Here is a 13,782-nt window from a genome sequence, read left to right on the forward strand (position 1 = left end):
AGGGACCCACTCTTCACTAAATGAAGCATTAACTCCCGAAATCCTGGCCAATCAGTACCCAAAATTATCGAGTGGGTAAGGCGAGGATTAACCGCCGCCTTTACACTAAATTTCTCCCCTCAAAATAGAATGTGGACCAACACTAAAGGGTAGTTGTGAACATCCCCGTGCACACACAACACCTTCATCAATTGTGCTCCCCCCAATGCCTCGCCTTGCACCAGGCTTTGGTGGATTGAGGTCTGATTACAGCCAGAGTCCACCAAAGCCTGATATGTATCCCCTTGGACACTCACCGGTATGCGATATGCTCCGGCTCGATCGAGGGCGGTTCCTGGCACATCGGGGATCCGGACCACCGCGCCCACCTCCATTGCCGAGCACTGATGCTGGAGGTGCCCCGGCTCCCCGCAGCGCCAGCAAACCGGCCTGGGCTTTCTCTCTGCACTGGCGTTCTGGGGCTCACTCACCTGAGGGGGGAGAGAGACAGACACGGAAGCGGGAAATGGGAGGGCACCGCGGGTGCGGCGGGCCTGCTGGGGGGGAGCCGGCCCCCACCTCCGCGGTGGGGGAACGGGGCGAGGACGAGACACAGAAGGGGAGGGGGAGAGAGGAGAAGAGGAGATCTGCAATCCTGCCGTAGGAACAGCCGCCAAATGATCCTCCGCCAACTCGATGGCCTGATCCAGCGACGCCGGGCGATGGCACTGGACCCACTCCGCTGTTCCTTCGGGAAGTCGTACAATGAACTGCTCCAGTGTCACCAGATCGATGATTCCCTCGGCGTCGCGGTTGTCAGCCCTCAGCCACCGCCAGCAGGCATCCCGGAGTTGCTGCCCAAACACGAACGGCTGGCCGACCTCCTCTAGGTGTAGAGCGCGGAAGCGCTGGCGTTGTTGTTCTGGAGTGCGCCCCACACACTGGAGGACGGCCAGGCGCAGGTCCGCGTAGACCAGCCGGCTGTCGGCGGGGAGCTGTAGCGCAGCCAGCTGCGCCTCACCTGTTAGCAGGGGGAGGACCACGATGCACGCTGCTCCACTGGCCAGCCCCAGGCTTCTGCCGCTTGCTCGAAGAGCGATAGGAAGGCCTCGGGGTCATCGTGCAGGCCCATCTTCGTTAGGGTGAGGTGGGGAGGGCCCGCGGCGGTGGAGGTGGTGGACCCCGCCGACGCGAGGAGGTGCCGGAACACCTGACGATCTTCCTGTTGCGCCAGCGTTAGGGCCTCGAACCTCTGCGATTGCTCCTTTCGGAGGGCGACCAGCGCCTGGTGCTAGCTCTGTTGGACTGTGGTGAGGGCGTGGATCAGGTCCGCGAAGGGGGAGGACTCCATTAGGCTGTTCTCCTCTGTGCTCCGGTCCTGGGTTTCGGCACCACTGTAAGAATATAGTGGGTGGGTGGAGCACAGAAGTCCGGCAGGCCAGAGTTCCAAAGTTCTGAGTTCCAAAGAAAACTCTTTATTTGCACTTTTCAGTCGCAAATAGAAACTCTTCCAGCCACAAACACACGCGCGCACACACACACACGTCATCTGGTTGGGGAGAGAGCTCCCTTCCTCTGCTCTCTCTCTCTCCTTTTATCGGGCGTGGTCACTGGGGAAGACACACAAACACAGGTTAATTGACATCAGGTGCAGTGATTCTGCCACTTACCTTCCCTAACTCCGCCCTCCGGTCACAGACCGACGCTTGACCACGCCCCCGCTGCCACACAGATATTTAATATTGGATCATTTTCCTCAGTAAATAAATGACAAAGTAAGATATTTTTGTCTCATTTGTTTAACTGGGTTTTCTTGATCTACGTTTAGGACTTGTGTGAAAATCTGGTGATGTTTTAGGTCATATTTATGCAGAAATATAGAAAATTCTAAAGGGTTCACAAACTTTCAAGCACCACTGTGTGTGTGTGTGTGTATATATATATATATATATATATATATATATATATATACACACACACACACACACATATATACACACATTTTATATATATATATATATATATATATATATATATATATATATCATTATCTCTAGCCGCTTTATCCTTCTACAGGGTCACAGGCAAGCTGGAGCCTATCCCAGCTGACTACGGGCGAAAGGCGGGGTACACCCTGGACAAGTCGCCAGGTCATCACAGGGCTGACACATAGACACAGACAACCATTCACACTCACATTCACACCTACGGTCAATTTAGAGTCACCAGTTAACCTAACCTGCATGTCTTTGGACTGTGGGGGAAACCGGAGCACCCGGAGGAAACCCACGCGGACACGGGGAGAACATGCAAACTCCACACAGAAAGGCCCTCGCCGGCCCCGGGGCTCGAACCCAGGACCTTCTTGCTGTGAGGCGACAGCGCTAACCACTACACCACCGTGCCGCCCATATATATATATATATATATATATATATATATATATATATATATATATATATATATATATATCCGGCCACAAGTGTGGCCGGATGGTCTCAAAGAGAGGCAAGATGATCCGGACTGAAGGGATTGACCTACCAGAGGGCAACATAGGTGATATCCAAGACAGCTACAAGTACCTTGGCATCCCACAGGCTAATGGAAACCATGAAGAGGCCACAAGGAAGTCAACCACAGCCAAATACCTCCAGAGAGTAAGGCAGGTCCTGAAAAGTCAGCTGAATGGTAAAAACAAGGTCCGAGCCATCAACATGTACGCACTACCAGTCATCAGATACCCCGCTGGTATCATAAACTGGCCAAAGGAGGAGATAGAAGCCACAGATATCAAGACTAGTAAGCTCCTCACCATGCATGGAGGGTTCCACCCCAAGTCCAGCACCCTGAGACTATACACTAAGCGGAAAGAGGGAGGCCGAGGGCTAGTGAGCGTCAAGACCACGGTCCAGGATGAAACATCAAAAATCCGAGAATACATCAGAAAGATGGCCCCAAAGGATGAACTGCTAAGTGAATGTCTCAGGCAGCAGAACCCTGATGAGAGTGCAGAGGAGGAGGAGGAACAGACAACCTGGAGAGACAAACCCCTACATGGCATGTACCACCGTCAGATAGAGGAAGTGGCTGATATCAAGAAATCCTACCAGTGGCTGGATAATGCAGGACTGACAGACAGCACAGAGGCACTAATCATGGCAGCACAAGAACAGGCCATAAGCACAAGAGCCATAGAGGCCAGGATCTACCAGAGTAGATCAGACCCAAGATGCAGACTGTGCAAAGAAGCCCCTGAAACAGTCCAGCACATAGTAGCAGGGTGTAAGATGCTAGCTGGATCAGCGTACATGGAGAGGCACAACCAAGTGGCTGGGATAGTATACAGGAACATCTGCAACCAGTATGGAATAGAAATACCCAAGTCCCAATGGGCCATACCACAGAAGGTGGCTGAGAACAACAGGGCCAAGATTCTGTGGGACTTCAGCTTCCAGACTGACAAACAGATCCTGGCTAACCAACCGGACATAGTGGTGGTGGACAAAGAGCAGAAGAGGGTGGTGGTGATAGATGTGGCGATCCCAGCTGACGCCAACATCAGGAAGAAGGAACATGAGAAACTTGAGAAGTATCAAGGGTTGAAAGAGCAGCTGGAACGGATGTGGAAGGTCAAGGGTTGCGTGGTCCCCATGGTAGTGGGGGCACTTGGGGCAGTAACCCCCAAACTGGGAGAGTGGCTCCAGCAAATCCCAGGAACAACATCTGAAGCCTCATTCCAGAAGAGCGCAGTCCTAGGAACATCGAAGATACTGCGCAGAACCCTCAAACTCCCAGGCCTCTGGTAGAGGACCCGAGCTTGAGGATGACATGGATACCACACCCCCCCCGGGGGTGAGAAGGAGATTTTTTTTATATATATATATATATATATATATATATATATATATATATATATATATATATATAAATAAAATCACACACACCCATATATACAGTGCTCCGTGTAAATGAGTACGCCCGCTTTGAAAAGTAACATTTTAAACAATATCTCAATGATCACAAACAATTTCCAAAATGTTGACAAGACAAAGTTTAATATAACATCTGTTTAACTCAGACCTGGGCATTTTACGGCCCACGGGCCGCATCCGGCCCTTTGGTTCATTCCGACCAGCCCGCGTAAGGTTAATGAGAAATTACAAAATAAACGTATTTTCTAATTTTACCTCATGCATGGACTGAATGTGCATTGCTTTTATTTTGAAGTTGTGTTCAACAAAAACGCAATGCGCGCGACATGAAAATGACATGAAATCCCACGAAACCTAATCCCGCGATAAGTACTTCCGTAATTTGTCCAGACCAACCACAAACTTGTACGTCATCCTTCAAACGGTCCAGCCAATCACATCGTGTGACGTCACCAGCAGGCACCGGAGCCGATCTCTGGCGAAAAGCACCAAATGAGGTGATTAGACTACAAATGTGGGCATCATTATTATAATATCAAGCAAGATGCATCATATTTGGAGTAGAAAGACAATATTGTGATGTCTTTATTGTGTTTTGGGGTGAATGTGACTGAAAAAAAAAATGGTACAAACGTTCACATTTTGTTAACCATTGTTTTGGGAAATTTGATTGAATAAATGACATTTTTTGCAAGGCAACCTCATTTTTTCCATAATCTTACCAGTCTTAGCAGCTTGTAAAAACAATGTTATTTATTGCTTTATATAAAGAAATACAATTAATATTATGCAGAATTTAGTTCAGCCTTTTGGTCCGGCCCTCCACAAAATTTTCTGTTTCTCATGTGGCCCCATGGAAAAAATAATTGCCACCCCTGGTTTAACTTATAACGTGAAAGTAAGGTTAATAATGTAACTTAGATTACACATTTTTTTCAGTTTTACTCAAATTAGGGTGGTGCAAAAATGAGTACACCCCACAACAAAAACTACTACATCTAGTACTTTGTATGGTCTCCATGATTTTTAATGACAGCACCAAGTCTTCTAGGCATGGAATGAACAAGTTGGTGACATTTTGCAACATCAATCTTTTTCCATTCTTCAACAATGACCTCTTTTAGTGACTGGATGCTGGATGGAGAGTGATGCTCAACTTGTCTCTTCAGAATTCCCCAAAGAAAATAATTTATTTACACCACAAAGGTGAAGGCTCCAAGAAGCTCAGCAAGCTTTACTTATCAGTCAGAATACTGTAGCAAAAGTGGCCCAAAAATTTAAGAAAGATGGAACTGCAACCATCTCACAGAGACGTCCAGGTCGTCCACGGAAGTTAACACCTCGACAGGAGCGTCTTCTGATGAGAAGGGTTGAAGAAAATCAGCATGCAAGTTCACTGCAGTTATCTAAAGAAGTAGAAAGCCAAACTGGGGTGACTAATTTGAGTAAAACTGAAAAAATGTGTAATCTAAGTTTATTATTAACCTTACTTTCACGTTATAAATTAAGCAGATGTTATATTAAACTTTGTCTTTTCAACATTTTGGAAACTGTTTGTGTTCATTGAGATATTGTTTAAAATGTTACTTTTCAAAGGGGGTGTACTCATTTATGCTGAGCACTGTACATGCTAAATGGTTGAAGCCACTACAGTTTCACTGATGTGATTATGTATGGTATGGTCTTCTCACAACTAAGTATGTGGGCATTTTTCTGTTTTACCTATGTGTCCTGCTGAAGGGCCATGCAGATGTAAGACCCATTGAAAAAATGAGCATTATGAAATAAGCAAATATTTGTTATAGGTTCACAGTTGTCAGAGCTCCTCAGTCCAAACCAACCCCCCAACCACAACACCCACACACCCCCAGCGCCCCAGGGTCCGTTTTCTTTATTTCCATTCAGAAAGTTGGGAAACACAACCTACCAGATATGCACAAAACTGTGGCCTAATAAACATTTACATTACACTGCAACAAGTGTCAGTTCTTCATTTCAATTCTGACATCAAGCAACCTATAAAAGTATATTTAAGTACTGTCCTATCCCTTTGTGGCAATCCGGATTTTAAAGTACAATATTCACCACAAACATGGATGAAGATAAACACAACATTGTTCCCTTTTCCCCCTGCTATCAGTATTATTCTGTACCACAAGGATAACTGTGGTAAACATTATGAGAATGCTGGGTGACGCTGGAGAACTGATACCAAGTGTCCCAAGCTGGACGTTACGTTTTGGTCAGTGGGAAAACTGCTAAGATTACATGTGTCCAACCATAAACACAGCCAGTGGAGAGATGAACACCTATCTGATAGGTTTTATACCTATTCATTTCTGACGCGTTAAAAAAAAGCCTTTTGAAACAATCATTTGTGAATGCCAGATCCACACAGGAGAAGTTTGTCTACGTTGTAAAGTTTGAATCATGGCTCTAGGTGAAAGCATGCCAGAACAGCGGATGTAAGGCACGAAAGTCTATTCAATTTAACTAATCCATGTCCCTTTTGGCGTACCATAACACACCAGGTAAATAACACGGAAGCCGATTCCCGTTCGCGCCTCGTGTGCGGTGAAGCCAAAGCATCACGAACACGTGACCTCATTATATTTGCATTCTGTATGTGTCTTCTTTCCCATCAGGTGCAAAAGCAGCCATATTTATTCACAAGGAGACTACAGCCTCTGTTTGGAATACCGGGGCTCATGTGCGTCAAAAATTAATTAATTAAAATAAAATTTAAGAGAGGGGAGCAGATTGACATTTTAATTTATTTCCATAGGCCTACTATGGCCAATTCAAACACACAGACTCGCGCGCAGTGAAGTCTGTAAATATTACTAAACACGTATTACTGCATAAAAATATTAATGTCGCCTATATGAGAGAGGTGTACTCTGTGAGGTGATATTCTATCCAAGCCCAATAATAACGGCTACGTACAAGAAACGAACAATTCATCACACGAAACAACATAAAATTATTTTTATTATTTTGAGAGCGGGTTTTGCTGCCTAACAGACTTAGAAAGCGATCAGTCACAAGCTGAGACTGTGGCTTAAGTGCAGATGGTGGGAAGGAGACAGAAGTCGACACAAGCGGCTGACAGGCGGAAAGAACAGAAGCTATTACATTACTGCACTTCAAACAGACAACCGCACGGAAAGCTGAAAACAAGGATGATGTGGTATTTCGCGCCTACCTGTCAATATTCCAACTCGAATTTGGTGGTCGTGGTTAGTTAAAAGCATTCCGTCTGACGCCATGTTTTCAAGCTCATGGAGACGAGAGACGAGCGCCTCGAACCGTGGGAACGGAAAGACACGAACCGCCTCAGGCCTGAAAAGATGAACGACAAGTGACTCGAACGAAGGTGACAAAATATTAGGAAACACACGTACAGTTGCCATAAATCGTAGGCTCCTAAGCTTGGTAATATTATAGTACTTCTGTATCACACATTGTGGTGTTTTAACTAATCCCAACACACCTGACTGAATTCGTCAGCTATTTAACAGCTTATTCTGAGTTGAAGTGGGTGTGTTAGAGCAGAAAAACCACTAAAATCTGCAGAATTAATTGTACTCTAGAACCAGGGCTTGAAACCTGTGCCATATATGGAGTATATCACACGGTTGCACGAAGATATTAAGTTCATCTTCGAGTGGTGAACATATCCACGAGTGAGCGAAGCAAATAAGTGAAAATATTTTTTAACACAAAAAAACTTCATATCTTTGTGTCACCGTGAATGTTTATATTATATAGACACATCCACAAAAAATATACAAGTTAGTCAAAAGAATTTTAATTTTGAACAGGTTCACCATTTTGACAACGTGCGTCTAGTCAGTGGGAAAACACTGGGAGTGACATCATCGGAGTGAAATATCGAAAATTATACATATGGGCCACTTTTTCCATGGAATAAAAACATGCATTCTATTCATTCTAGTGGGTTTATTGATGGCATGCAATATCATATCGCTTATCCTCCATGTATTATGCCACTCTCCCCAATGGAGAATGAGCATGTAGTATTGTTATAATATTGCACGTTGTCAAGACAACACAACGTCACATGACGGAGCTCATGCGAAGATCCAATGACAAAACCTTTCTGCTGCGCATGCGCAGAATCATTTCTTTATCAGCTGGGAAAGAGAGATGACGAGGCTAAGCCAGTGCTATTGCTAGGATTAGCTATCATTAGTGCTGCCACAATTAGTCGACTTAGTCGACGTAATCGACCATAAAAAATGGTCGACTGGAATTTTTTTAGCCGATGACTTTTTTTTTTTGTCGGCCTGTCAATCGCCTATTTATTTTTGGTCTTCAGTCTCAAACAGGGCGGCACGGTGGTGTAGTGGTTAGCAGTGTCGCCTCACAGCAAGAAGGTCCGGGTTCGAGCCCCGTGGCCGGCGAGGGCCTTTCTGTGTGGAGTTTGCATGTTCTCCCCGTGTCCGCGTGGGTTTCCTCCGGGTGCTCCGGTTTCCCCCACAGTCCAAAGACATGCAGGTTAGGTTAACTGGTGACTCTAAATTGACCGTAGGTGTGAATGTGAGTGCGAATGGTTGTCTGTGTCTATGTGTCAGCCCTGTGATGACCTGGCGACTTGTCCAGGGTGTACCCTGCCTTTCGCCCGTAGTCAGCTGGGATAGGCTCCAGCTTGCCTGCGACCCTGTAGGACAGGATAAGCGGCTAGAGATAATGAGATGAGATGGGTCTCAAACGGCTCATCCGAGTTCAGGTAATTCCGCTCCACACCACTAGTTTTTATGTGCACAACCCACCCAGTCCTCTCAATAGCTGCCGGCAACCAGCGATTTTGCCGCCTACAAACGCTCCATTGCCGGCTACTCACAGTGGTTTTTCAAAGAATTGAAATTCATAAGTTTTTACTTCATAATTTATATTTCATAAAAATAAAATTTTGCATTCAGGATCACTGAGAATTCACCATTTAACATCTACATTTTCAAAATTTTCCGGGGGAGAACCCCCAGACCCCCCTCTTTTTTATACATCGCGGCAGCGGATAACGCAGCCTCCGCTCAGCTTACACTTAACATGGATCCCAGACATCCGCTATTTAGCGGAATTCCGCTATTTTTCTCGTCAAAGTGTTGTTTTTTTTAAATCTCTTGTATATCCGTTAAAAATATGTTTGTTTAAGTAAAATGACCAGCAGAATATGTTCTGATTTGGTTTGCTTGTTTAGCGATGTTTTCGTCGGCTTCGTTTGTTCTTGTTGACATTCGGGAACACTCGGAAGTTAAATTGATGTAAATACCGCGAGACTGTACGCGATAGAATGAGAAAACAATATGGCTGCGCCCATTTGCTAGAAAACGTGCTTTAACTCCGTTCGTGCTTTTGTTTCTAATGCATTGAACTTAATTCAATATGTCGTGGAAAACGTAGTTGCGCTTAGCCAGAGAGGAAGTTGAATCCAAGAAGATATGTGGTGAATACAGAACTTGAAACAAAAGCTCATGCGAACAGAGTAGCCAGGAAACTATCCAAAAGAGCACTGCAGGAACATCAGAAAAAGCAGAAGGAAAGATCAGAGAAACAAAAGCAGAGAAAACTGGAGGAAAGATCACAGAATGCACCCCAGAAAATAGCATTAAATTCCTCTGCAGTGAAACCTTTCAAAAAGAGAAAGGTTTAAATCAAATATCCAATATTTGCTGTACATATGTATATATCTAATATTACTGAATCATTGATTTCTGCTCATATTCATGATTTTTGAAAAATGAATGTGGCTTATCTTAGACTAGTATTGACATTAACTCGAAACAAAAAAAATAAACAAATGAGATGAACTATGGATACTATTGTTATAACAAAATCAGTGGAATATTTAGGCAAGTATATTCTTCAAAGCTACATTTTCGTCTAATTTTTATTAAAAAAAATTTTGCCACTTATGTCATAGATTACAAAATATGGCATAAAATAGATACACATTATTGTTAAGTTCTGTAGCTTTTCTATGTTAAATCTATGTGAAAAATGTGTTCTATAGCATCTTTAAATGTTAAAATCTCAACAGCTTCAGGGGGCTTTGCCCCCTGTACCCCCAGCAGGGGCGCTGCCCCTGCACCCCGCAAAGGGCTTGCAGCACCCTTAACCCATGCTGATAGTTTCTTACATTCCTCTATTTCTTTTTTCAATTACTGCTGGGATCCCTGGCTTAACCTCTGCCTACTACTCTTTCTTACTTGCCCCTTTCTCAGAAATATATTGAGAGGGCTGCCCACCAGTCAAATTAGCTCTCTTTCCCTCTCCCATTATGATCTTCCTTTACTGTCAGTTCTGGTTTTGAGCATCCCTTGACATGAAAATGGCAGCGGCACGTGACTCTGATGAATCAAGGACGGCGACTTCTGACGTCACGAAAAGACCAAAAGCATCGAAAGTATGGGAATACTTTAGGGCAGCTGGTGATAGAGTGGTTTGTACACTCTATAAGACTTCGTTGGCTTATCACAGGAGCACGTCCACGATGCACAAGCACGATACTTTGGAGAATAGTAGTTTTATAGTGGAAGACATTCTCCCATTTTATTTATTCAATTTTATTTTATTTATTTAATATTTAATTTATTTATGTTATGTTTATGTTATGTTTACTTTTTACTTTGGTACAAGTGACATTTTATGCTTTGGCCCTTGAGTTACATTCAAAATAAAAAGAACTCAAACGAAATAGCTTGATTTTTTTTTGGAAATTAGTCGTTAAAATTAGTCGACTAATCGAAAAATTAGTCGAAAGATTAGTCGTGAGAAAATTAGTCGTTAGTGGCAGCACTGGTATCATTAAGCATTAAATTAAATGAACTAAAAACTGAAACTGAATATGTGCTTAACACCCGAAAGGCTACCAAAACTTCAATATATATTCTTCACACATATTTACAAGAGAAAAACATACTGTAACAACTTTTTAATTGTGGGAAACAAAGGAACAGGAAGCAGGCTTCAGAACAAGCGAGTTCTTTTATTTGTGTACACTTTTCAATGACAAACACACGCAACAGGGTGGCTCAACTCTCTCTCTCATTCCTGACTATCTGAAAGACATAAGTTAAAGGCATAGAGAAACATCAAATCAAGTTTATTTGTACAGCGCTTTTAACAATAAACATTGTCGCAAAGCAGCTTTACAGAATTTGAACGACTTAAAACATGAGCTAATTTTATCCCTAATCTATCCCCAATGAGCAAGCCTGTGGCGACGGTGGCAAGGAAAAACTCCCTCAGACGACATGAGGAAGAAACCTCGAGAGGAACCAGACTCAAAAGGGAACCCATCCTCATTTGGGCAACAACAGACAGCCTGACTATAATATTAACAGTTTTAACAGGTATAACCCTCAACTGTCCTCATGGGGCCGTCCTTCACAGGAGTGGGGCGATAAAACTCCGACCAGACACAGGGCACCAGGATGGATCAAGCAGGTCCGAGGGGCAGAAGAGGCCAGCATCTCAATCCCAGGATCAACATGTAACTCAGAGGGACAGATGGGGGGGGGGGGGGGGAGAGAGAGAGAGAAAGAAAACACGTTGTTAGGTATGCCCTAAAAATGACAAGTATTAAATCTGTGTGGTAGGCTCGCAGAGACGAGAGTCTTTACATCAGGCATAACACACAATGGCATGTTAATATGGTAAAAAATATATCATGACCTGCTCTGGCTGGATGCTTGATTGGGTGATGGGAGCACACTCCTCAGCAATGATGAGATGCAGATGGGACCCTTAGGCCTGGCCAAGACAATTCAGTTACATTTCACCGGGTCTGGGACATGCGACAGAATGTCTGACGGCCGATTCCCTGCAGGCTACGATAGCCAGTCGAGGTCCCCACCGTCTCCACCAAAAGATTTCCTGTTGACTCCATGTAACTCAGAGGGACAGATTTGGGGTGGGGGGGAGAGAAAGAAAACACAGGTGGTTAGGTATGCCCAATGTCACCTGAATAAGTAGGAACAGTATACATATTGCACCGAGTACAAGCAGGGACTCCGGCAACTAACTATGACAGCATAACTAAAAAGGAGAGAGCCAGAAGGTAACACAGGCATGAGGGAGCCCCGGGACATAAAGCAGCCAGCCACTACACCGTCAACAAACTCGAGTGAGCAAGCGAGTGGGGACTGACAGCATCCATACATCCCAGTTTACCAAAACACTCTATGTCTGAGGACCCTCCAGATCTACTCCTTTACCTCATAAACACCATTAACAAAAGGCTTGACTAAACAGATATGTTTTCAGCCTAGACTTAAATGCTGAGACTGTGTCTGATTCCCGAACATTACTTGGAAGGCTGTTCCATAACTGTGGGGCTTTGTAAGAAAAGGCTCTGCCCCCTGATGTAGCCTTCACTATACGAGGTACCAGCAGATAGCCTGCACCTTTTGATCTAAGTAGGCGTGGCGGGTCATAGAGGAGCAGAAGTTCACTCAGGTACTGTGGTGCGAGACCATTTAGTGCTTTAAAGGTCAATAGTAGTATTTTATAATCAATACGAAATTTGATTGGGAGCCAATGCAGTGTGGATAAGACAGGCGTGATGTGGTCATATTTTCTAGTTCTAGTAAGGACTCTTGCTGCGGCATTTTGAACTAACTGGAGCTTGTTTATGCACTTATTGGAACATCCAGACAGTAAGGCATTACAATAATCCAACCTGGAGGTAACGAAAGCATGGACTAGTTTTTCTGCATCATGCAATGACATTAAATTTCTTATCTTTGCAATATTTCTGAGATGAAAGAAAGCTATCCGGGTGATGTTATCAATGTGAGTTTCGAATGAAAGACTGGGGTCAATAATCACTCCGAGGTCTTTTACTGCTGCACGTGAAGAAACAGAAAGGCCATCCAGAGTTACTGTGTAATCAGAAAACTTACTTCTAGCTGTATGTGGTCCTAGCACAAGTACTTCAGTCTTGTCAGAGTTAAGCAGAAGGAAATTTATAAGCATCCAAACATAACATACTCCCTTCCCCCTTGGATAATAATAGTACAAGTCCCAACAATGAAAACTTATAATAGAAACCCATGTCGTAAATGTCGGGAACATTCAGAATCTGTCAAGTTTAAATTTCCCACCAAGGGAATCCCGGTACCAACGTCGCCATTATTAGCTGGCTTTTGCGTGATGTGAAGAGTATGAGTGGTTTTACTGCTGGTTTTTCCACTGACGTCCACACAGTGTAGCTTCTGTCCGACTCTCTGCTAGATTACATTTATTTTGATGGAAACTTGCGACAGAACACAACGTAGAAAGAGAGACAAACTGTTAAACTACAATCTAGGACTATTATGGAGAAGAAGGGGGAGAAAAAAAAGGGAAAGCAAGGTATCACTGCTGGGTGCAGCAGCACAAATGCTGGATGGAGTGGCCCTGTTCCTTTTCCCAAAAGATAAAGGTAATCACTAATTAGTCAAGACTTCGCTACAATGAACTGCAAAGCATTTTGTTTCCAACATACTGTAATACTATTAACTTGAGGAATACATCTTCAACTTCCAGTCATCCAAATCCCTTAAGGCGCGGAGTAGAGCTCGCGCTGGGGCGAATAACATCCCAAGGAGCAGAGGGGAACCGTTAGGGCCTTCTAGGCCTTCAGAGAAGGCCCAAACATATCAGCATTTCAAATGTTATATTTAATTTCTTTCATTCTTTTATTGCTTTCATTCTTTCATAATTTCATTAGCATTATTCTCTTCTAATTTGGCCTCATTTTCTATCAAATTTGCTTCAGAAATGAATGAGTTACTGTCTTGAAAACATTAAAACAGAGTTATCCAGTTAGATTTTTTTTGTTTGTCTCTAGACTGAGAAGAGT

The 13,782-nt window shown here is 43.9% G+C and overlaps 1 protein-coding gene and 1 long non-coding RNA gene across 25 annotated transcripts in view; one reads left to right on the forward strand and one right to left on the reverse strand.

The window, feature by feature from the left end:
* The window catches only part of gphna (gephyrin a), a 471,572-nt gene that overhangs the window by 446,723 nt on the left and 11,067 nt on the right, over positions 1-13,782 (reverse strand). For 3 of the 24 annotated variants that reach the window (XM_060933603.1, XM_060933593.1, XM_060933590.1), the window contains exon 1: positions 7,117-7,241. The exons of 15 other annotated variants lie outside the window; for them this stretch is intronic. In XM_060933603.1, coding sequence (XP_060789586.1) covers positions 7,117-7,180 — 64 coding nt within the window. In that variant the 5' untranslated portion in view covers positions 7,181-7,241. Of the gene's footprint in view, positions 1-7,116; positions 7,244-13,782 lie in introns of those variants that run through there. 6 more of the 24 variants (XM_060933605.1, XM_060933589.1, XM_060933604.1 and 3 more) reach the window with 4 other exon arrangements.
* The window catches only part of LOC132894166 (uncharacterized), a 29,962-nt gene continuing 23,118 nt past the window's right edge, over positions 6,939-13,782 (forward strand). The window contains exon 1 of the long non-coding RNA XR_009655627.1: positions 6,939-7,287. This is a non-coding gene — a long non-coding RNA (uncharacterized LOC132894166). The remainder of the gene's footprint in view (positions 7,288-13,782) is intronic.

Source organism: Neoarius graeffei, chromosome 11 (genome assembly GCF_027579695.1).
Source record: "Neoarius graeffei isolate fNeoGra1 chromosome 11, fNeoGra1.pri, whole genome shotgun sequence".
In the NCBI taxonomy this organism is placed as follows: Eukaryota; Metazoa; Chordata; class Actinopteri; order Siluriformes; family Ariidae; genus Neoarius; species Neoarius graeffei.